The sequence below is a fragment of the Heloderma suspectum genome, chromosome 4 (genome assembly GCF_057233095.1).
Source record: "Heloderma suspectum isolate Gila_16-S chromosome 4, 16-S_ref, whole genome shotgun sequence".
Classification (NCBI taxonomy): Eukaryota; Metazoa; Chordata; class Lepidosauria; order Squamata; family Helodermatidae; genus Heloderma; species Heloderma suspectum.
In genome coordinates this window covers 135897255-135922491 of record NC_139461.1, presented here as the reverse complement: position 1 = coordinate 135922491, position 25237 = coordinate 135897255, and the positions used below count along the sequence as shown (strand labels likewise).

The window sequence follows — 25237 nt, the reverse complement described above, 5'->3', positions numbered from 1 at the left end:
AGGCTCTAACTGTGATGCTAAAAAAAAATATTTTATGTTGATGGCAGAACTTAATGAGAACTGGGGCTCAGAACTTGTGGTCAATGCCAGTACTCAAGCATACAGAGCATAGGAATTATAATAAAGACAGTGCCTTTGAGCATGTGCAGAATGACTTTTACCTTTGAGCAGTAATGCAGAGTGGAAAACTTTCCAGTGCTTTATTTGTCTGTGGAAAATTTTCCATTTCATAAATTCATTAGTAACAATGAATGGAGGCCAACTGCAAATTAGGCAAGCTGGGCAGTTTAAAAGTTGTAATTAATGTTTTCAGGTGATTATCCCTAGCAAGTATGTGAGAGAATACATTTATTTATTTAAAGTATTTTTATCCCAGCCAAAAAGGTTCTTGTAGCAGCTTACATTTATTTATTTTTAATACCAAAATACATATATATCTCAGGGTGAAATGGAACTAATAAGTAATGACAACAAAACTGAAAGTGCCCCAACAACCTGAGTGGAAGAGAGTTGAACTCTGTTGAAGTAGATGAGTTGTTGTCATGCACAGTTCTTTACGTTGCTAAAATGTATTTGTGTGTCAATGGTTTTCAATACCTTTGAGGTGTTTCTTTCTTAAATGTGCAATCCTATGCATATTTAGACAGAAAAAAGGCCTACAACTCCCAGCATTCCCCAGGCAGCCATGCTGTCTGAGGAATGCTGGAAGGTGACAGACTTTTTTCTGTCTAAATATGCATAGGATTGTGCCCTAAGGGAAGTAAATTTTTACAAGTATTCCAATAAAAGTTCTATATGCTATAACATTTAAATCACATTAAGGGAACAATCCTATGGCCACAAGACACTGTCTAGAAGGCCATAGGATATGCTCTTTTCCCGGAACCGACCTCGGAGCCCGTGCTCCCCACTTGTCCACGCTGCCTTGGAGGCAGCATGGAGAATCCCCGTCCTCCGTGCTCGGAAGACGAGTGTGGAGTGAATGAAAAGGGGTGGGGCTGGGGGGCATTCTGGGGTGGGGAGAGCAGAGCTGCACGTATGACACATCCAATGTGTCACACAGCAGTTTCCTCTCCCCGTCAGCCCCCACTGCCACTAGACAGCCAAAAATGGCTGTCTAGCGAAAAAGAACAAGGCAGGAGAGGCGCGGAGGGAACGATCCCCCTGTGCCTCTCCTGCCTTGCTTAGGATAGGTTGTCACCTCCAAGTTCGGAGGCGGCCACCTATCTAGTTAGGATTGAGCCCTAAGTGTGCTGTAATTTTCCCCCTCAAATATTTCAGGTCAAATATTTGTGGTGTATTGGGACAAAAAATTAACATGAGTTACTTGTTGTAGCTTTGTTTATTACATACAAGTAAAATAAAAATGCTAAATTTGATCACTCTCCTGGGCATCAGAAAATTCTCTGATGCAAATTAATTTATGTAGGAAAATTTCCTGAAAAACATACTTCGCTGCCTGAGTTATGCGTGGTTAGTGAAGGGCTTTCAGGATAAAAGTCTTGAAGTTTGTGTTGGGACTGAACTTCATATGTCACATCTCAAACCATCAAGCAGTACTCTTTGTCCACTTATAATTGAGTTAATGGTGACAGCATGTGACAGAGAGGTCAACGAGTTAACTCTTTTCTTCTCCTGCCATACTCTACCACTGCCAAATGCTAATTCTCAGCTTAACCATTTTGTCTGATCCTGGAGAAAGATCCATCTAGCTTAGCATTGCTTACTCTGACTGGCAGATGCTCTCCAAGGTCTCATACAGAAGTCTTTCATCATGTCAACAATTAGGCGATCCTTTTAACTAGAGAGGCCAAGGATCAAACCCAGGACTTCTGTATGCAAAGCATCTGCTCCACCTCTGAACTATGTGGTCTCTCCCCAAGCATGCCAGCAAAAATGGCTACGGTGGAGCTGATAGTATTTATGAAAGCAAGCAGCAGTGGTAAATGCAGGAAGTTATGGGGCAAGGCAGAGCAGAGTCTATGTGAGCAGAGCTGCCCAGTCCTGTGCTCCCATACACCCAAAACTAGAATGTATTGAATGCTTTCATAATGTCTGTTGAGATTACCAATATGTTGTTGCTTCAAGAGAGTTGCAATGAAAATAACAATTAAAACAATTAAAGTAGCCTAATACAGCATTTCACCGTCTAGTATCATAGAGGGGTAGCTGACATGTGTAGACAGTAGCACTTGTTTGCTATTCTCCTTTGATGTCCTTTTCTTTCTTCCTTATTTTTTTATTATATCTTTCCTAATATTCTTACCCACTGCTTTACCCCGTGCTTTCTTTTCCATCAGCTTCCCTTGCTAACTTTTATCATGGCATACATGCATGACAAATTCAAAACAGTTTGAAATCGGTTTATTTGTTACAGCTTCAACACTAGTTGAGTACAATGCTAAGATTCCTTTGATGCAGAACAATTCAGTGGAAGTTTATTCAGAATTGGTCCTATTGTGTTCAGTGGGGCTTACTCCCTTCCAAGTGCATTTAGGATTGCAGCCGCAGAGATTCTAGTCCCTCCTATTTCCAATTATGCCAACAGCTAAACCAACCACGAGGATAAGTTCAAATTTACCAGCTCACAAAAAATACCAAACAGCCAGTTTGCACCTATATGTGATGGCTCTGCTTTGGCAGTTGGCTTGGAAAGTTACTTGCCTAGAAGGAATTTTTAGGTGCCCCAAACAAGTTAGGCAAATAATTATTGTCAAGGATGATCTACATGTCTTCTGGAAATTTAACAATGTATATATAGCCTATAACATTTTGATAATTATAAACTCAGTATTAACACACCACATTTTAGGTCTTTGAAATCAGTTCTGATGATTTTCCATCAATCTGAAACAGAAAGGGTACTCAAAAGTTTGAGTATCAAAGGTTGTGTGTGTGTTGTTTAAATGTCCAACAATATGTTGGTCTGACTCTGTAACTTCAAGAATTTTAAATACTGATATATTGTCTAGTATGCATCTCCTCTCCCTTCACCTCTGAGGGGCAGTAGAGAAAGCAAGCAGGACTGAATCTATCTATGCCAGTTTGCAAGGAAAATGTGGAAGAAAGCATAGGCAGACTAATGACAGGCAAACATCCCATCAGCAAAGCGTAGAGTTCTAAATATAGATCACTCAAATGTAGAATGAATGGAACAGATCATAGGAATTTAAAACTATAATCCTATTAAATAGCTGTGCTTGAAACTGCTACCTTGCAATCAAAGAAAGCCAGCCTTTACTCTGAGGTATTTATTACACTGCTCCCTTTGATAAAAGTTCCATACACTTACAGCTTCTGTATTGTTTTGGTTAAAGAAATGCTACAAGGCAGACGGAACCAGTGCCAACTTTTCTACCCACCTCAATGAAAAAGCAATTATTTAAAGAGGTTTATTAATTCAAATGTGAACTCCTTTTGATTCCCAGAACCCAGGCTGTGTGTGTTATCAAAAATATATTTCATTCTGAGAATGCTACTAAAATATGTATAAAGTGTGTAAGTATATGTATGTATTTGTACTTATTTGCAATGATATTAACTTGCAGTTATTAAAAGTTCCTTACTGTAGGACCCATGGTTTCCTGAAAAGTTTTATGTTCAGCAACTGTAACAACTCCGTTTATGCTTAATTTAATCTTTCCCCGATTTTTCACACTCGCTGTTCAGAAAGTATGGAACCATCTGACAACAAGCTGAAGGAAACTTTCAGGGGTGAGGTGGGGGGGTGCTCGAATGTTATGTAAGCCATAAACAGCTGAACTACTGAACTGAGAAGAATTTAAGGAAAAGTCCAGGAGGAGGTAAGGAAGCTGAAGGTGTGAAGGGAATTCAAATTACTCACCTGTCAATGGCAATTTTATTCGCTGATGCATTAAAACCAACATGGACAGCTGCATGTAAATCGCTTTGCAAGTGTGTCCCTGATGTCAACATTTTAAGCTGGAGCCTCAATCTTCTGGTGATCGGATTAGGACTCACCGGCAGGAGTGTTCTAAACGTGTCAGTCGCTACGCTCCTCCTTGCAGCCTTTCCTGAACCATATGTGGAATAGGATTGATCGCTGGCTATATATTATTGTGGCTTTCTCCCCCCACCCCCCAGCCCCATAAGGAGGCACAAAGCAGCGGATGGCTTTTCCCCCCTTTTTTCTTTTTACTCCTCTGATCGCTTCAATAAAGCTGCAAGCAATGTTCCTTTTCGGATTGCTCCAATAGGATCTTACTTCACTTGCTCCCAGTTTGGCGGGTCTTGTGCCGCGGAAGAAATCAAAATAATCTGGTTTCTCTTTCTGGCGGGAAAAGCACGTGACTCACCCTTCTGGTTGCAAAGTAACACTTTTAGAAGAAGCGAGCAGTTTGGAATCTTCCCGAGTATGGGCAAGGACTGGATCAGCCTTGGAAATCGGATAGCGTGAGACGCTGTTGTGTACTGGAAATCTAGAGCGTCTCTTCCCCTCGCGTCCCCAAAAGGAAGAGAAGTCGCTGCTCCTCTGTCCCTGCCTGGGCGCTTTTCAGCAATTCGCAAGGAGCGAGTCTGGACTTCCCCCACTCCCCGCATAAGCGCGTTGGCAAGCGGTGGAGAATTATCCCTTGCGTTTTCCCCAAACTGCCCGCTGTTCCTACCCGCGCGCCTCAGACAGATACGATGGGAAAGCAGGTGGGGTGAAAACAATGCTAACCCGATGACTCTGGCAAGAATCACATGTCTCTCAAACGCTGGGAAGCCCTCGAGGCACATATGTCTGACTTCCCGATCCGATAAGTGCGAGAAGAAATCCCCACCCCTAATATTTATTTCAGTATCAGTTGAGGTAGGACAAATTCCAGAAGGATGGGCAGTGCTTCTGCCGGTGAAGTGCCACTGGATGGGTAAAAAGGGTCTGCGATCTGGTGTAATTACTGGGGCGGGGTAGGGAATACGTGATTCTCAATGTTTCACGATATCCTGCTCATGCTGTCAGTCTGGCGTGAGCTGCAGTTTAAACTTCTGGGTATGTCTGGGGCAAAGAACCCTTGTAGCTGTGAAGAGGATTGCGTTGGGTGGTAGCACAATGGAGGCCGCCTTCCTTCCTTAGATTTTCGCTGGGGGTGTGTTGAGGAAAGCGGTCTGTACACTCGAGGGGCCCTCTTCTGCCTTTGAGCTGTACTGCATGGGTATGGCGTGACCTTGATGCATCCGTCTCCTTTTCCTCCTCTAGATCTCTCAGCTGGATTATGTGGGTGCGATCGATGTTATCCTCGGGGATTCATTCTTCTCTCCACGTCAAGCAGGATGACTTCGTGCGCGCGTGTTTTGCGGTGAACTGGAGAGCACCGTGCCTAGTTGACGTTTCAGGATGAGTGTGGAGGTCCTGGGGCATTTGGGGCCACCCCCTCCTTTACCCACGGTTGTCTGTCCCGTCGCTTGAGTGGCCATATTTTTTGGAGGAGGGGGTGGGGAGAAAAGAGACTTAATTTCTCATTAAGTGCGTGTGTGATCGTGCGTCGCGGGTGCCCCCGTCCTCTTTCCTCCTTGCGAGTGCAGCTGGATTTGCACGCGTGTACGTACGCGTATCTGTGCGGAGGCTGGGGGCCTCGGGGTGCCTTTTTGCCCCCTAAGGTACAAACTCCCTCCGCTCTGGGCGGGGGCGGGGATCAAGGCCCAAACACCTCACTTCCCCCAGCGGAGGGAGGCGGCGATGGTGCTTCTGTGCGGAGACGGGAAAGGGGTCGGGGGCCGCCGGGGCGCCGCCGCAGAGAAGCAGCTGCACCCAGCGGCCCCCGAGCGCGCCGCGCCGCCTGGTGGGCCGGGAGCCGAGGAAGCGCAGGTGGGACGGACTCCCTCCGGCGGCGCTACTCGCGTCAGCCCAGCCATCCGAGTGGGGCCGGCGCGGGGGGCCGGCGAAGGCGAGTCGCAGGGGTACGAGGACGTCTCGGAGCTTCCGGAGACGCGCGCCATCGCTTCGGACGACTCCTTCTACCCGCCGCGGGTCGACGGCGGCGAGTGGTCGCTGGGCGAGTCGGGCCCCTCCGACAGCCCGGACCCGGAGCCGCCCACCCTCTTCCGAGCCTGCTGCGCCAACAATGCCACCGTTCTGCGAGCGCTCATCCGCCGAGGGCCAGAAGAGGAGGCGGCGAAGGAGACCGACCGCAACAAGCGGGTGAGGGAGGAACGCGTCGCGCGTTGCGCGGCGGGGGCGTGGGGGTTGGAGAGGGAAAGGGGAGCGGGGAAAGGGGGGATTTCGACGGCTTCCCGCGCCCTTGCCTCAAATACGCGCGAGGTTCCCCCGGCCTCACTTCACCTGCGACAGCCAGCTGTCTCTGTTAACCCACCCTGTTGTTGTTCAGTCGTGTCCGACTCTCCGTGACCCCATGGACCGTAGCACGCCGGGCCCTCCTGTCCTGCGCTCTCTCCCGGAGCGTGCTCAAGTCCACATTCATTGCATCGGTGATGCTATCTCGCCATCTCATCCTCTGTCGTCCCCTTCTCCTTTTGCCTTCAGTCTTTCCCAGCATCAGGGTCTTTTCCAGGGAGTTTTCTCTTCGCATTAGGTGGCCAAAATAGTTGAGCTTCAGCTTCAGGATCTGTCCTTCCAATGAGCACTCAGGGTTGATTTCCTTTAGGATGGACTGATTTGACCTCCTTGCAGTCCAGGAGACTCGTAAGAGTCTTCTCCAGCACCACAGTTCGAAAGCATCGATTCTTCGGCGCTCAGCCTTCCTTATAGTCCAGCTCTCACAGCCATACGTTACTACTGGGAAAACCATAGCTTTGATTAGACGGACCTTTGTCGGCAAGGTGATGTCTCTGCTTCTTACTATGCTGTCTAGGTTTGCCATAGCTTTCCTCCCAAGGAGCAAGCGTCTTTTAATTTCATGGCTACAGTCACCGTCTGCGGTGATCTTGGAGCCCAAGAAAATAAAATCTGTCACTGCTTCCATTTCTTCCCCTTCCATACGCCAGGAAGTGATGGGGCCAGATGCCATGATCTTCATTTTTTTAATGTTGAGTTTCAAACCAGCTTTTGCACTCTCCACTTTCACCCTCAACAAGAGGCTCTTGAGATCCTCTTTGCTTTCTGCCATTAGGGTGGTATCGTCTGTGTATCTGAGGTTGTTGATAATTCTCCCGGCAATCTTAATTCAGACCTGTGATTCATCCAACCCAGCGTTTCTCATGATGTACTCTGCATATAAGTTAAATAAGCAGGGCAAGAATATGCAGCCTTGTACTCCTTTCCCAATTTTGAACCACTCGGTTGTTCCATGTCTGGTTCTTACTGTTGCTTCTTGACCCTCCTACAGGTTTCTCAGGAGACAGGTAAGGTGGTCTGGTACTCCCATCTCTTTCAGAATTTGCCAGAGTTTGTTGTGATCCACACAATCAAAGGCTTTAGCGTAGTCAATGAAGCAGGAATAGACGTTTTTCTGGCATTCTCTTGCTTTCTCCATGATCCAGCGAATGTTGGCGATTTGATCTCTAGTTCCTCTGCCTCTTCGAAACCCAGCTTGTACTTCCGGTAGGTTCACATACTGCTGAAGCCTAGCTTGTAGGATTTTGAGCATAACCTTGCTGGCATGTGAAATGAGTGCAATTGTACAGTATGAGTGCAATTGTACGGTAAACCCACCCTACTGCCCCATTTTAGTGTTTATCCCGCAGACACAGTATCAGACACCGCGTGAGTCTGTAGTCAGCTCTCATCAGTCCAGAATAACCAACATCCATGCCTGCTTCCCTAGTCATAATCAGGGGCTATTCACGCTCTGCTTTTTGACTCTGAGCATGTAGTCAAAGAATTTTCTGGTTAGCTCAAATTAATATCTGAAATTCAAGCAAGCCATGCATGACCCACCTGATTTTTAGTCCTTGCTAACCTTTAGGGTTGCCTGGTCAGAATGCTGCAGCCTATAGTTACAACTGAAATCACAACTGGCAACATTTCCTTCTCTAGGCCTAGCAATCCTTTGCCCCCTTGGCTCCCCACCCTACAGTCCCAACCTTCTCTGACCCACCCATTTCCTTCCTGTCAATGCACAGCCCCAGTCTTGCTTTCTCCTGGGCTCCTTCCCTGCCATTCCCATTAACCTTCTTCTTGCAGACCTCTCCATGAGTTCAGTCTGCACATGAAGGAAGTAGGATCATATCCAGTGGCCTCACCTCCTGAGCTGCATGCAGCCGCTGGCCGCTATACACATTGAGTAGAATGTAAGAAAGGTAAAGTTATATATTTCTTATGTTCCGCCCAACCATGGAAGTCAAGGGAAGGGCCAGCAGGCAGGATCAAACTCCACCTCATGCATTGAATGAATGCAAGGAGAGGACATGAGAAGAGAGCTACTGTTTCTTTGTCCCATCTCCTTTAGCCACACTGTATCTTGATCAGTTTCCCTGGCGCTCCTCTCCTCAGCATATCTTTACTGTAAGCATGGTAAATATTTTTCCCAACCAGACTGGCAGCTTTTTCTTGCCTAGAAGCTGGACTGCAAACTGTTTCATTCCCTGAGCAAATGAACATTCCATGCCATCATAACAGCTTAGCCAACGAGTGACAGAGGTTTTTCCCACACAGTTGCAATACAATTCTGATGTGGTAGAGATCTCCATAAGGTGACTTTTTAACCCTGTCAATTTCACATATTGATTATAAACTGAATGTGGAAACACATGTTATGATTATCATGCAAAGACGGCTAGAAACAGCTTCTGCTGTGGTTCTAATGCCTTCAATTGATATGTCCTCATCATAGGGACCATCAATAAAGTGTGTCTGTCCTTTGATGGCCACGTGAGCCCCCAACTACATTTTGCCACATTTTGTCTAACACCCTGTATCTATTTGGTCACAACTTTACTACCCCCTTTCCTATCTTTGATGCATTATAATTACATTATTTCAGGACAGGTTGAAGTAGAGCCAGGTTGAAATGAGATTGGATGCCACCCCACTTACTTACTTACTTTATTTTATTTACTGTTGTAGTGCTGCTGGCTTGATAGTGAAGTAGCAAGTACTACACATTATGGCAGAGCTAAGTCATGACACAGAGGCCATTTCCAGCTGTCTCCTCGACACAATAAACACAATCAGCCCTGTAACTTACGAATGCATCCCATATATGGTAACAACTATTATTGTTATTGTCGTTAATTAAACCCATATGATCACCAATCAACAAATATTCTCTGGGCAGCTTACAAAGTAAAAGTTTTGTATTAAAAATACAAAAAAATCAATAACTAAAAACAACAAAACCAATAAAATGCAGGATAAAATGTTTCTTCTAGTGGAGACAGAATAAATCAATTGGCAGCTGAGAATTAAAAACCACAGTATAACAGAGAGAGCCCAGTATTTGTTTAAAACACACATTTCTTTATTTACCACATCAGGTATCATATTAATGCCTCACATATTATCAGGATGATATGGCTGCTGCTGGGTACCTTAGACATCTGGGCAGCATTCCACGGGGATGCATTTCACTTGGGCCAACTTTTAACCTGCCAAGGAAGCCCCTTGAAAAGGAATGGTTTTCCCTGATATGGTCCAGATTGAACTGAACCACATGGCTGCCACTTTACAAAAGCAGCTAACCATGTGGAGAGGTGCCTTTGCAGTTCAGCTCCCTAGTGGCAACCATGCTTCCAGGATAATGTGTGAAGTGAATCTTAATTTTCAAAATTGTCCCATGCCATAATCAATGTTACCTGCCACTGCAAAGGGGTACATTCAGAAATATTTTTCTCACAAAATTAATAAGGTATAATCATCTTCTAATGACTATTACATCAAAAAATTAACAAGCTCATTGAGCCACAGGTGTATTAGATGCCCTGCTTCATATGTAAGTATATATGGGAGGAGTAGGCAACCTGGTGGCTTCCAGATATTTCGGACTACAACTCCCATAAGCTCCAGCCAGCATGGCCAATGGCCAGGGATTCTGGGAATAGTAGTCCAAAACGCCCAGAGAGTACCAGGTTGCCTGCCCCTGATATATTGAATGGGTGTGTAAGATTTTGCTCCATTTAAACTAGTCTTTAACCTTCCCCACCCCTGGTTGTGAAAGAAAGGAATTAATGTATAAAGAGGTATATAATACATGTTATAGTATCCCTGCCTATTTTCCTATACTTTCAGCAAGGAGTATGTTCATGAAAGAAAGGAAGGCAACTATAAAAGCCCCTTATGCATCCCCACTCCTCATACTGTTCTGTTAAAAAAGAAAATTCTGTCATACATATAACTCAGTTCACCATTTATACTTCACTCCCCTACATCTCTGGTTCCATAGACAACTGTACCACACATGCACAGATACCCACTTGAATCACAATTCTGTCTCTACACATCACCTAAGTCTCTATTAATGTGGAAGTCCCATCATGCATTACTTATAGCATCCTCTAAGTGTATATACAAGAATGCAAGAATTCTTACATTCCCAAATTAAGAAAAGACACCCTCTAACTAATCTTTATTTCATCCATTTATTTCTCATTCCTTTACCTTTCATTCCATGTTTCAAACAGATTTTACTAGTCCTCTTGTGCCCCAGTGTATATGGATTTATATATATACACACACACATCTCCCATGGTACTCAAAGTTGTGTACATAGGGTTCTATATATTCTATAAAGGCTCCCATCCAGGCACTGAGAGTGGGTGTATCATCATGTGCCTCAACCCGTGCACAGAAACCTGGGATACAACACATCTATACCTACTTTGCTCCAATGTAAGGTATATTCAGTTTATATCACGGAACTGCTTCACAGGACCATCAAACAAGTATAATGTTCTCAACCAACTGTATTGCATTTAATGCAGTGCAATCCTATGCATGTTTACTCAGAGATATGTCTTACTGTATTCAGTGGGGCTTACTCCCAGGTAAGTGTGCATTGGACACTTAATTACAGATATAACTACAACTTTTAATATATGAACGATTACATACATATTTCATGAACCCACTGTTTACATCAATGGTTTTAATTGCTGTAAACCAACTTCTTTTGTAAAAGGCAGTTTAAAAATCTTGAAAGTAATGAATTTGTAAGTATTATGGGCACAATACATCCAACATCAAGCATATTCTCATGCATTGATTTCAATGGGAGAATAAAACACATGCTTAACTGCTCCCATTGAAGTGCTTACATTTGGCTGAATTGTTTCATATGTATGAATGTATATATTTTATGTGTACAGATGAAACTGCATGCTTGAAGGTATGTATATATTTATATACACATACTCTAAAAAGTGTTTGCTGATCCAGAATAACAATGTCAGAAGACTACTAAGGTTGACTGCATAAGCCATTTAAAAATTTTAAAAATAATTTTAAATATGTTGGGTTGGATCCAGATTTTATCATACTCAGAGTAGACCCTTTGAAATCAATGGGACTTAAGTTAGTCATTGATTTCAGTGGTCTACTCTAAGTATGACAAAGTCTGTATCCAACCCTTTAGGTAGTATTCATTGGGTAAAATCCATTGTAAGTCTTACTTAGAGCAGACCCATTGAAGTGAATGGAACTTAAGTTAATCATGACCAATTCAAATTTCATTCATTTCAATGGGTCTACACTAAGTAGAACTAACATTGGATACCACCCTTTGAATTTAAAGACTTTAAAATACTTTAAACATATTTAGTACAAGAGAAAAAAATAGTATAGAGAGATAGCTTTGTCTTTTATTAAGTCCTTGTTTATAGTTTCTTCTGATACTGCTGTCATTCGAGTGAGGGCAGGGTCAGTTACATCCTTGATTGCAGCTCTTTATCCCATATTCAGTGGGGATAATTCATTTTTAAGGAGCAATTTCTATTATCTGTTTTTTAAAAAATACAGTGTTGGAGCTGCTGTGTTTCTTTAAAAGTATGAAAGGTGAATTGTGAAGCTGCTGTTCAAGATGAACTGCATTTTTAAGACACTTTCTCTTTATTAGCCTGCTGCTAAACATAAATTTATAAAGCAATACACCAGAGAGGGTGCAGATGCATCAGAATCTCATAGGTATACATTATTTTGCACACTAACAAGCAAACACAAAAATATTGTAATCACAAATGGTATTTTTAATGACTGGTAGAAAGCTTGTTGTACAAATAGGTGTAGTTCCAGCCATTGAATGAAAGTGTTGATGAAACAAGGTAAGATTTTCAAATGGAATGTTGGAGAACTTCAAATATAAATACTCTGGAGCAAGCAGAGAGAAGCTTTGTTCCATGTAACATTGATCTCTTTGTATTTCTATCTGTATTGTTTGAGGGTACTCCACACTGAATTCTATAACCAAGATTATGTAACATCTGCAATTCTGTACCTAGAAGAGTTGCCCTCAGCTAGTAAAATATATGATTTTATTGTTGAACATGTAGGATTTTATTGTAGAGAAATTTATTATAGCACTCGTGCTTAAGATAAAAATACAGTCTGAACTGAATGTAAATACAGACTGTACTCTTAAGCGTTTGCCTTAATTAATCTGCATGCCCCCTTTAGGATTTTTTTTTTTAATTCATTCATTTTATGAGTGGGGAAAATGTGTTCTAATATTGAAGAAAAATTTAGTATTATTATGATAGACCAACTTCTGAACCCTCTCCTAAACACCTTATAAGGCTAATTCACACAGTCATGTACATCACCTAGCTCAGGAGTAGGCAACCTTTTTGGGCCCATGTGCACCTTTGGCAATTTGAGAAACTAATGTGGGCATCACCACAAAATGGCTGCCATGGGAGGCAGGGCTAGTCACAAAGGACAAGTAATCTACCCAAACAAATGTGTACAAGGCAGAGGTAGAGTCTGAGTCACAACACACTAAAGTCACAACACACTAAACAACTGAGTCACAACACACTAAACAGCTGAGTCACAACACAATAAACAACTCCTTTGAAGCCACAATATTCAGTGCCTTTTTCTTTCCCCAGCATCTTTTTCTTGGCTGGGCACACTGCAAAGGAAAGCATTGGTCTGCAGACACCTACCATCTTCATTTCCTAAGAATGTTTCTGAACCTTACATATAGCCCAGAGGCATTCATGGGAAATAAAAATGGCAGCAGCTGAAGGCCCTCAATTTGCTTAGAAGTGATCCCAGTTGCCAGTAAGAAAATGTGTTAATTTTTTTTTTTAAGTGGGAGGGCTAGGCGGGCACCAAGAAAGGTGTCGACACATGAGTGCCCGTAAGCACCATGTTGCCTACCACTGACCTAATGTATTGTTGTTAAACTTGCCACAGTTCCCTGAGAGGTGAGCAGTTTGAAGGGTGCAGCAGTTACCTGGGTTTGGTTTCCTTTGGAATGAGGCTAATGGTGTTTTGTAATATTTGAGCTTATTTACAAATATACAGGTTGAACACAGGTGGAGGCAAACAATTTAAACACTCCCAACAGTAAAAATCCATTGCCCATATCAGGTCTCCAGAGAGAGGCAGCCAGTACCCAAAATGCTTCCACAGCATACAAAACCCCAAACTCTTCTCTCTGGGCTGGTTTGCTTGATCAAACAAGCCAGCTGGATCCAGGTGGACCCCCCCAACTCCCGCTAACTAACGTCAATCAATTACCCTGTGGGAAGGAACATCATCAGATGCTGGCTCCTGCTCCATTGAGGCAGATTGTGTTGTTCAGTTTTGGGTTTTGAGTATGTGGTTCTTGTATCTATTGTATCTAACCTGGGTGAGTTAAACAGTGGGATATGTGAGTCTCCTCTGATGCAGTAGGGGTGATAAGTGGTACTTCTGCTAACGACTTGGGGTATAGTTCTTGCAGTTGTGTTTCCTAGCACCATTGCATTGGTGTCAGTAATGAAAAATGTCAACGCTATTTTTGCAACTCTACCCATTTCATAGATTTTTTTTAAAGCACTAAAAAACAGTGTCTTGGAAGTGTGGGGTGCGGAACAAACTGATTGTGAGCATGAAAGGCTTGCTTAATTATATTTCGGTGCATTTGTAGGCCAGTGCCTCTTCCCCTCTTAAAGGTGCTAACTTGGACTTATATAGAATATCAAGTTAGATAACTGAGCTTACAAACCTTAGCCCACACATATTTTCTGTTGTGAAGTAGTGTTGGGAGGATGCAGTTTTGAAGCAGAGAAGTGGTGTGCTGGAAGAGTGTGCTTAACCCTTCCACCTACCACTTCTTTTCAAGTGCAACACCATACCAACTACAACACTCCGTGAAGCATTTTAGGTTCCAGAGCATCCACAGATGTCTTGCAGCATGCTTGCTGGGACAAGTCTTGACACAATAATGAATGAATATTTTTCTCTTGTTCATTACAAATCCAGAATAAGAAACTTGAATTCTCCTGTCATTCAGTCTTATTGTAATGCCACACAAACATTTCCTGTGTGGTGAGCCAGCATAAGGATGGTGACAAGTGCTAGAAAAAGGCCCTTCCCACTTTTTAACCCATCTTGTCAGCTACTTATGTAATCAACAAACAGGGATGGGTGAACTCACAGGAGGATTCCTCTAGCAATACAGTAAGGCTCAGGTGCTTCATAAAGCATTACAGGACTAGGACAACATGGGGCTTTTTTGCTGGTCCCAGGTACTCCATCCTTCCTATCTGGACTTTGGGCTTGAAAGACCAAGGAAAAGTGTGGATACATGAGGGTAAGTTGTAAGCAATCACAATTTGTGATACTGCAAAACATCATTATTGATCAGAGTGCATGTCAGTTAAGGCATCAGCCTTAGCATTCAGTTCCCTGGCTTTGTGGAGCTTGAGCCAACATGAGATAGCCTTAACTCTGGTCTTAAACTGGCAGGTTTTTTGATAATTGAATTTCCTTGGTTTTTGAAAAGGAAATTTATTAGTGTTGCAATCCCATCATCTCTCTGATATATTTGAATCTGCTTTATTGCAAGTCGACCTATATGATACATGGGGTTATATATACTTACTAATGGTAACCATGATAAACAATAAATGCTGGTAACCATCTTTGCTGATTAGAACAAATCAAAATCATAATAGTGCCATAAACACAAATAGTGTTCTGTCACAAACTAGGGATCCAGCTTTTGAGTTATCTAGAAGGCTTCTTTGTGCTGAATTATAATAAAGAAGGGATGGTCTAGAGTTGCTTATTGGAACCCCCTTCCTTCAGTTTATAATGTAGGGTGTGGATTGCAAATGAAAGCTACAATTCTATTCTGACTGACTAGACAGTAAGTTCCATTAAATGAATACAATTTACATTTGAGAAAGAAAATATGGGGTGAGAGGTGGCTCCAGGAACTTGTCCAGCCCTGTCAGTAGGGCTTATTTCTGAATAACCTGCATAAAATTATAGTTTATCACAACTGCAGTTCCAACCTCCGATCCCTTTTTCCAAAGGCATAGAATTTACTTTTAAGCAAGGTTTACCTCAAGACTTTAGTTCCCTTTTGTTTCCATTCGCTTTTCTCCCTTCAGTGTTCCTGCGTGTCAGGCACAAAGTAAATAGATGCTATTTGCCTCCTGTCTTTTCTATGTAAACATCTTCTGATTTTCTGTCTCATGAAAAAAAAAAAAATTCCTTAAGGGTGCAGCCCGCAAACTTGGAGGCTTCCAAGATTCCTATGTCCTGCTGGGCTGAAGCTGGCAGGGTTGGAGGAGTGACAGAGACGATCTTTGCCTTCCTGTCCTCCATTCTCCTATATTTTCACTAGATGGGCTTTTCAGCCCATTTGACAAGTGCGCTTCAGAGAGGGAGGGAAGGAGGCTGGAGGAGGCTCAGGATAAATTGTATCCTGCCCTCTCCGGTCTCCTCCCCTTCCTGTCGATTTTCCAGCCTGGGAGGGGCAGCTGGTGGGGTTCTCTCTGCACGAGCTGCAAGGGGCTGGGGGCCAGATCTCTGACTCCCCCTTCCAAGGTCTGAGCACTGTCTCTGACCTCAGAAGGGGTTTTCTGAGCCATCCTATCTATGGTCCCTGGGACGCTAGCCCTGGGTCCATAGGATTGCTCTCGAAGCTAGTATAATATAAACTTTGTTGTACAAAGTGGTGTGGCATGTACAGTACATAACAAGGTAGAAGCTCAGCAGACAGAATTCCGTCCTTCCCCCCTCCCCCCAGAAGCATAGCTATGATAGAATGAGCCTGAGGTTTAAAAATCAAGATGCCCCCTTCATGTTTACACAATCTCTTATGCCTCTAGTTGGTGTTCAGGATCCTTACAAATGTTACAGATTTGGCTTTTGCTGAGAGTTTTCAAACTATAGTCCACTATTTTAGGAAGCCTTTGGCTGCCAGTTAACTATAGCTGCTTAAAATTCACAATATTCCAAAAGTTGTTTTAGGTGGGTTCAATCTTTGGTTTCGTAAGGGAAAAATCTTTTGATCTATTTTTCATGTTTTTAAAAAATATATTCTCAAAGCATAACATCAAAATATAACATATTACATAGGATAAAAAGTATTTCTTATTATTATAAAGGAGAGCACTGCTTAAAGAGTCTTAACAGCTTAATAGGAAATAGTAGTTCATAAACATTTCTTGTTCCTGTACTTCTAGTCGTAATAGCTTAAAATGGGAGATCTTAGCTTCTGAATAAAGCCTTCTTAGGGAGCAATCTTATGCGGGCATGGGATAGTTCAGTTTCCTGGCTCCAAGGTCAGAGCCCTGTCTCTGACCTTGAAGCCAGGAAAGTGTGCTCCCCTCCCCCTCGTAGCCAGCATGGAGAGAACCATGCTGCCTGCTTCTCCGCGCTCCGAACATAGAGCTCAGAAATGGGGAATAGGAGGAGTTCCTGGGGGCGGGAAGGGGACTGAGGTGGCTGGGCTGTGACCTATCCTATGGCTGGCCAAGCCCCCTTCCCCCCCCCTCAGAAATACTGCTGCTAGATGGGTGAAATCCTGTCTTGCGAAATCCCACCCTGTCCTTCCGCCCTGCATTGGATACTTGGCAGCCTCCGAGTTCAGAGGCTGCCAGGTATCCACACAGGATTGTGCCCTTATTGTACTAAAAGGCTTGCAGTGTTTCTGTGTTCAAGATATTACAGCTTTGAGAAGGTAACTCCTTCCTCAAAATGTGCTAATTAGGCCTACAATTTTTTTCTAGATATGTATATATAAAGCTTTCAGATGTGTATAACTTACATAATATTTTTTGCTCATTCACTGATAAGCAAAAGGGTTTAAGTACGTTTTTGACCTGGAATACAGGGCTTCAACTCAGCATTTTCTCTTTGGATACCATCCAGATCATCTTGGCAATTGCTTTTTTGATTGCGGTTACCTAGAATTCATTGTGAACCTGCTTGTGTCTTTTTGTGTCTTCCCTTTAATTAGGGTGCAACCCAATGAGATTGCCACTGATTCAGCCTGACCTCAGAGGCTTGTGAGTATCCTATGCCCTGCCAGGCTGCTGTCAGCAGGGCAGGAAGAGCAATGGAGGTGATTTTCGCCCCTCCATCCTCCTTTTTCATTTTTTCTTCTAGATGGGCCTCTGAACCCATCTAGAGAAGTCATGAGGCTGGGGAGGCCACAGGATACAGAACATCCCAGCCTTTTCTCTCCCCTCCTTTCCCCAACCACCAGAACAACCCCCTTTTGACCTCTACAAGGTCATCCAAGGTCACTTTTGCAACTTTGGGAAGCAGCTGGATGGGAAAGGGCTAGGGCTAGGGATCAGAACACAGAGCACCCCTCCTGAAGTCATTGGGTTGCCTATGGCTTTGGGAAGGGGACTCCGACATATCCTATGATTCCTGGGGTGCCCTTTCAGGGACCATAGGACTGATCTTATATTACCTTATACTTACATTTTCAAATTGTTAATTATTTATCATTAAGCATTTTTAGTTGTTCATAACTTGGCATTTCATAACAAGACATCCTATATTGTTTTGAGCGAGGTGCATTAGCAGTTTTTCAGTAGCTTTCTCAGCAATTTCAATAAAGCAAAATCAGCTATTTTCTAAAAATCTGGGACACAAGTATTAGCTCTGGCATGGTACTGATGCAATCGCCCTGCAGTATTTTCAGCATATGGAATGGTTCTGAAACACACACACACACACCCCTTTAACTGGGTGTTAAATATATACTGGGTATATATTCCTCTATATTCAGAAAGGCGTATTTCTGAATAAGCCTGCACGCATTGCTGCGTTCCATGTAGCTCACTACAGTATGCCTGGAGCACAACCCATTTTGGCCCTGGGGAGCTGTCATAGAATATTCTGAGGATGACTTTTTTTGAGGCAGTTCTGAGGGACAATGGCATATATGAGAAAGGAAAGGACTTAAGGTAGTCCTTAAGTCTACCTTAAGTTTCACTACTATGAAACTTTGTAATTGAATAAAAATGCTAATGAAAGTAAAAAAAATTGCTAAGAATTTATATAATAAGAAGGAGAAAAGAAGGAAGCAATAGGAACATTCAGATAACTATACAATTTAAAGTAAGTCAATAAATAAAACAATAGGAGGAGATGGAGCCCAATAAATCAATTAGCCAGTACGGAGCACTTGCAAAGGTGAGCAACTTGTGGCCCTCCAGATGTGTTGGCCTATAATTCCCATTAGCCCAAGTCAGCATAGCCAATATTGAAGGATGAATGGGAGGTGTAGGCCAAAACATCTGGAGGGCCACATGTTGCTCACCTTTGCAAGTGCTTCGTACTGGCTAATTGATTTATTGGGCTCCATCTCCTCCTATTGTTTTATTTATTGACTTACTTTAAATTGTATAGTTATCTGAATGTTCCTATTGCTTCCTTCTTTTCCCCTTCTTATTATATAAATTCTTAGCAATTTTTTTTACTTTCATTAGCATTTTTATTCAATTACAAAGTTTCATAGTAGTGTTTTTGCTGAGTAGATAAAAAATCTGTACACAATTGGACTACTTATATTTATAACAGTTTAGTTAGAACTAATAACTTTTCCAGAGAGCACAATCCTATGGAAGCCTGACTAAAGAAACTAAGAGTTATTTCTGTATAGAATAGCAGCAGTACTGAGCAATTGTTCACATTTTAAAAAAATAATCCATTTACTAAAGGTCCAAAAATTATTTAATTCTACCATTTTGTTCTTCAAGGAGCTTGAATAATGCAGCAGCATTGTAAGGCTTACAGTATTCTGTTCCATGCTCTTCCAGGTGAAGGAGTTTCTTCAGTGGGCAAAAGGATACGGGGCTATCACGCAGAAATCACTGTATGAGCACATGTATTTTTTATTTATTTTATTTATTAAATTTCTTAATCACCCATCTGGCTGGCCACCTGGCCACTCTGGGCGATGTACAATAATACAACAGTTTAAAACGTCACATTAAAACATCGTATTTCTAAAAATACCGTAACCGACCCCAAATGCCTGCCTGAACAAACAATTTTTAATGCATGGCGGAAGCTCATTAAAGAGGGGGCATGGTGGAGTTCCCTAGGGAGGGAGTTCCACAGAGTGGGGGCCACCACAGAGAAGGCCCTCTCCCTCATCCTCACCAGCCTAGCTGTCCTGGCTGATGGGACAGAGAGAAGGCCATCCGAGGCTGATCTTGTTGAGCGGCCTGTCTGGTGTTGCTAGAGGCACTCCTTAAGATAGGCTGGGCTGGAACCATATAGGGTTTTAAAGGTCAAAACCAACACCTTGAATTTGGCCCGGAAAGCAACTGGTAACCAGTGCAACTCCTTCAGCACCGGAGTGATGTGATCACACTGGCAGCTGCCTTTGATCGGGCGAGCCACTGTGTTCTGCACTGTGTTCTGCACAGTGCTCCAGCTTCTGAACTGTCTTCAAGGGTAACCCCATGCAGAGCGCATTACAGTAGTCTAGAGGAGAGGAAATCAGGGCACGTACTACCGATGGGAGCAGATGGTCAGGAAGGTAGGGGCACAGCCTCCTTATCAGATGGAGTTGGTACAGCGCTGTCCGGCTCACAGCTGACACCTGAGCCTCCATGGACAGCTGGGAGTGTAAAATGACCCCCAGACTGCGGACCTGGTATTTCAAGGGTAGCTGTACCCCATTCAACACCAGGTTAACATCCCCTGACCTCCTGTTGTCTCCCACCAAAAGTACCTCGGTCTTGTCAGGGTTCAGCTTCAGCTTATTCCTCCTCATTCAGCCACTCACAGTTTCCAGACATTTGGACAGGGATTCTACGGCCAACCTTGGTGAAGATTTGAATGAGAGGTAGAGCTGCGTGTCATCTGCATATTGACGACACCGTGCCCCAAACCTCCTGATGATAGCCCCCAGCCACTTCACATAGACGTTAAATAGCATCAGGGAGAGGATGGTGAGTGAGTGGCCACAGGTCCAAAGCCTCCTCTCCCAGTGCTACCCTCTGGACCCTGCCAGAGAGGAAGGACCGGAACCACCGTAATACGGTGTCTCCAATGCCCAACCCCTCCAGGCTGTCCAGGAGGATACCATGGTCAATGGAATCAAAAGCCGCTGAGAGGTTGAGGAGAACAAGGAAGGAGCATTCACCCCTATCCAAAGCCCACCAAGGCCACCAAGGCCATTTCTGTCCCATGGCCAGGCCTGAAGCCCAAATGAAATGGATCTAGATAGTCAGCTTCTTCCAAGTGTATACGCTATTAAATGTGTAAAACAATGTGTATAGCTCAACAGTCGTGTGTACACATGTAAACAGATTGTACATGTGTTGAATGTTATGTGTGAACCCCCTTGAAGTGAACACGAGTTCATCAATTCAGAGAACTACATGTGCATTCCTTCATCCCAGGTTGAGCTGTATGCATGATCCGTAGCATAGACTCTAGTTCCTGTATATAAATCAGGTATGAATGCATGTTCACAGATTCTCCTGTACACTCAACAAGTGTACATACAATGTGAACACACATTCAGAGGAACGTGTGAATATCCCTAGTATGAGAACTGATTCCTGAGCATCTTTTTCCCTTCACACAGAAAGAACAGCAGCGTTTAGGCCCTCTTACTGTATTTCTGCCTTCAGAAAGGCAGGGCAAAGCTCCCAAACCCCATGTTTACTTTTCCCATCACATGGAAAGAAAAGGCCCGGGATCATGGCCTCTGTGCTGCATTTCTGCTTTCAGAAAGGTAATGTGTAGCCCTGATCCTTCTGCTTCCCCCACCTGTGCATTTCATCGCCCTCGCTCCCCCCCCCCCCGCAACTCCCTGAGGGTCTGGTTATGACATTACTGTAAAGATGTAGCTAGTTGTATTTTTTTTTCTGTTTTACTCAAAAGTAAGTGCAGGGGACCCAATATGGATTGGGACCCTAGCATAGGGGTAGGAGGACTTTAACCCTTTGCCCCCCTATGTGGTCTCAGTCCAAAGCAAGGGGGCATACTTGCAATTTATATTACAACATTGAGCAGGGGGTTGGACCCGATGGACTTGTAGGCTCCTTCCAACCCTACTATTCTATGATTCTATGAACTGGATCACTTTTTGACAATGTAAATTGCAGGCTCAGGGCCACCAATCTGGATCAGGGCCACAGCAGCAGGCAAAAGGTAAAAGCCCCATCCCCCCCCCCCATGCTAGGGCAATTCATGTAATAAAGTGTAGTTTAACCTTGAGAGGTCACATTTTATAACTAAAGGAATAGGAATTGCCATCAGATTCCCTCTGCAGTGTAGAACCTTCTGCAGACTGTCAGCATTCCAGCTTTTGAACTGCTGCTCAGAATTTCACTATACTAATGAAAGATTGCCTTCTTTGATAAACCTGAATAAAGTACATCAGTTGTTTGAAAATTTGCAAGAAATATATGATATGCCTATTTAAAAATAAGAATAAGAAGGGTAAATGTGTCAATTTTCAGCACTTTTTAACTTGCGGAATGTATGGCACAGCGTTTGAAATTTGGCATTTTTGTAGACCTCTTCAAATTAGATCATGGATGCTAGCATTCAAGTTATTAGCTCAACAGGTTTCATTTTTATAAGCAATAGAATGTTAAGCCTTATAATGGTGGAAGTTTTTTTTGCTATTCACCTTTATTAAAGGTGCCCCTTTAATATAATTGCTGAAAAACTGAGCTATTTTTGTGGACTATTCTAAAGATTGTTACATATAGTACCTTAATCCTGGGAGCTTGGGGTGTTGCTAAATTCTTAGAAGATCCAGGCCACAAGCCCATAATGCAAATTTGCATGTGCTTTTACTGCATGCAGGTGTATAATTACCAGAATTTATTTACATTTCACCAATGTTAGCAAAGCTAACTGTGAAATAAAGAGTACTCTGAGCATATGCAGCATGCTTTTCTCTCACCACTAAGCAATTCCAGCCTGCCACTCTTCACATATTTAATAGTGATGGAATACATCCCACACAGTTTAAAGCGTTAGCATCCCCTCTTTAGACCAGCACCTGTTGCAAGAAAACTACAACTAGATCACATACACTCTGTTCCACTCCACTTAACAATCCCTCCTCATTCTTCCATCCTCCTGCAACTCTTAATAAAAACGGAAGTTTTGTATTTTGCAATTTTTACCTCCACCTTGTTATGTGCTAGCTCTCCTTGTCTCTTCCACCCCATAATTTAATCTGTGCCAAGGTTTCAGCCAAGGAATCTGTTTTCAGTCTAGGGCTTAGTTATGGATAAGGTACCTGCGAGCATGTACCAAGTACCTTTTCCCTCACCAGTAAAGCTAGAGTCCGTGCAAAAAGGAAAAACACAAATGAGAAAACATGCATAGGATTTGGCCAAAAGGGTAGCTAAGTCAGTGGAGTAGAATGGAGTGGGCAATTTATAGAGCGTGCACTTTTATGTTCACAACTCAGGACTTATTTCTGAGTAAACATACAGAGGATTAGGCTGCAAACCTTTCTACAAAACTAACTTGGGCTGCTAATTTATTTGGAGTAAGCCCCAACAGACATAATGAGGTTTAAATCTGAGTAGACATACTTAGGATTTTATAAGTGAGCAGTATTCATCTCTAAACCCCCTCCCCCTGACCATTATCTTCTGTTCTTATTAAAGCTTTTCATTCCATTGCTGGATAATGACAACTGACAAAAAAAATAGCCTCGGATTCTTCCTCTGCAATCATGTGAACCCACTTTTCCCAAAGACGAGGAGAAAAACAAATCCTTTGTTCTTTTCAGAAATTCTCTTACCTGCCATCTTACCCTCTTGAGAATTCCTTAAGACATGCTCTGGATGGAATGAAGAAGAGAAGGATAGGGGAGGGGAGGGAAGAAGAGGAAAAGAAGGGTGGTTATTGGCAATAGTGAGGGAGCAAGAGCATTCCCCAAGCCAAGTGGCTTCTTTCAGAGGAGGAATTGGGAGGCGAAGGGGGTGGGAGGGTTCTACGTACTTTCATTAAATTGTATAAGGTGAGATGACTGAGGGCTTTTTATGGTATTTTTAAATCAGTAAAATTTATTTAAAACCCCACGCCTGATGGCAGAGCTCTGAGGCACTCTGCATGTAGCCTCCCAACACTTCCTGGAACGTGGCATCACATAGTCCTAAACCTCCCCCCTTTCGGTATAACTGCTGCCTGAAGCTATGTGGGAGAAGTTAAGGGTGAAGTGGGGAGAAGTGTGTGGAGGTTAGACATGCTGAAGCTTCTGAAGTTCTGCAGAAGCCAAAAGTTTCAGTTTGTGGCAGTAAAATCAGATCCTATGTGAAATATCAGTATTTCACGGGGAGCTCTTCCTGCCATTTCCCCTCCTATTTCAAACTTCCATTGTAAGCAAGCTCCCAGCAATGGCATATAGGAGCAGAAAGTTGGGAGAGAACAACAATGGGCAGACTGTGGAAAGAAAGGTGACAGTGTCTCCTGTAGTCTCCTGCTGCCTTCATGCTTTACTCCCTATTGGTCTGCTAAAGGAGTAAGTTCTAAGGTTTCCTAGTTTCTGCAAGGCTACTGGGCTCAGAGGGAAGTCGCAGGCTTGTATTAAAGCTGATGATATCAATGGGACAGCCCAAAGATTCAGGACACCGCTAAGAAGATTCAGGGCACGTGCCGTAGTATGCCCTTTCTCTAACAACGCCCATTCTGGAAGATTAGTTGGAAAAAGAAGCTTCTATATTTTATGCACTGTGAATTTAGACTTTGCAAAGTGGTATTCTCTTTTAAAAATCAAACGAAGATTTTTGCAGTGTTCACTACATGTCATAATAAGGAATAATTAAAGCCTATACGAAGATTAGAGTTACACAGTCCATACTTGCACATCTGGAGACAAATTAGTAATTACAGCAATTGTTAAAAGCACAATGTGGAAAATATTTTTTTCAAGTTTATTGTTTGTTTCTCATGGGGAATGACTCAAAACTATTATGTAAAGCTCAGACTTATGCCATTTTTTTGTGACTCTCCCCATCCTTACTTTGAAGTTTGACTTTATGTACATTTTCTGGTGGAAAGCCAAAAAATGGTTCAAGCATATTATGCACTGTAAATAAATCTTCATTGTGGCACTCTAGGATCTTTGTTTATGTAGCATACAATATCTCCTATTTTATTGTACCCAAGGGCAAGTTTCTGAAAAGCCGAAACCTGTTCAAGATGAGAGATCTTGAGAAATTTATGTGATTTATGTGAGTAAATCACTGCGGCCCACAGTGACCTATTTAAGCCACAGTGGGTTGAAGTACATGCGGGCAGCTACTTTGAATATTCAAGCCCTGGCAGGGGGTTGCCATGGTTTATGTCATCTGAACCCAAGTGGCAGGGGTTGAGGGTTAAACAACCCTCAGAAAAGCCTACAACAGACCGTGGGCACATTCACATGATCACGGAGGGAAGATGGGGAGGGGAACCATGCTGCAGAGAGGGGTAAGGGAACCACAACACACACTTCCCACACACAATCGGGAACCATGCAGGGTAGCGTGGTTCCCTTACCCCTCCCCCTAGTGTGGTTCCTGTGTTGTTCTCCTGCCGCTGCAGCCACATAGCCCAACCGCCATTGAGGTGGGAATTGGGTTGTGCTGGCTGTTGTAGCTGTCGCTAGGTGATCTCCACTACCAAGATCACTGCCTGGAGCATCACTGGAACTTCTGGATGCTCTAGGCGCCTGACTCTGCACGGCTGCATTTATCTATGGGGAGGCTGGATTTAACAACAGAGCACCTGACAGATGACACAGTAAGCCACTCCAGGCTCCCTTATCCCCACTGCAGAGGGTGGCTAATTTACCAATCGTTGGGGAGGGCACCCCCCTCATGACATGAACCCACCGTGGTTCGCTCCTGAACGTGACCCACGATGGGTTAGTGTTATGTGTGAACTCAACTCACAAGTTATTTGAGGGTTGTTTAA

The 25237-nt window shown here is 43.3% G+C and overlaps 1 protein-coding gene across 1 annotated transcript in view; it reads left to right on the top strand.

The window, feature by feature from the left end:
- Positions 1–5147: 5147 nt before the first annotated feature.
- The window catches only part of ANKRD33B (ankyrin repeat domain 33B), a 61059-nt gene continuing 40969 nt past the window's right edge, over positions 5148–25237 (top strand). Inside the window, exon 1 of the mRNA XM_084850587.1 lies at positions 5148–6142. Coding sequence (XP_084706713.1) covers positions 5681–6142 — 462 coding nt within the window. The 5' untranslated portion in view covers positions 5148–5680. The remainder of the gene's footprint in view (positions 6143–25237) is intronic.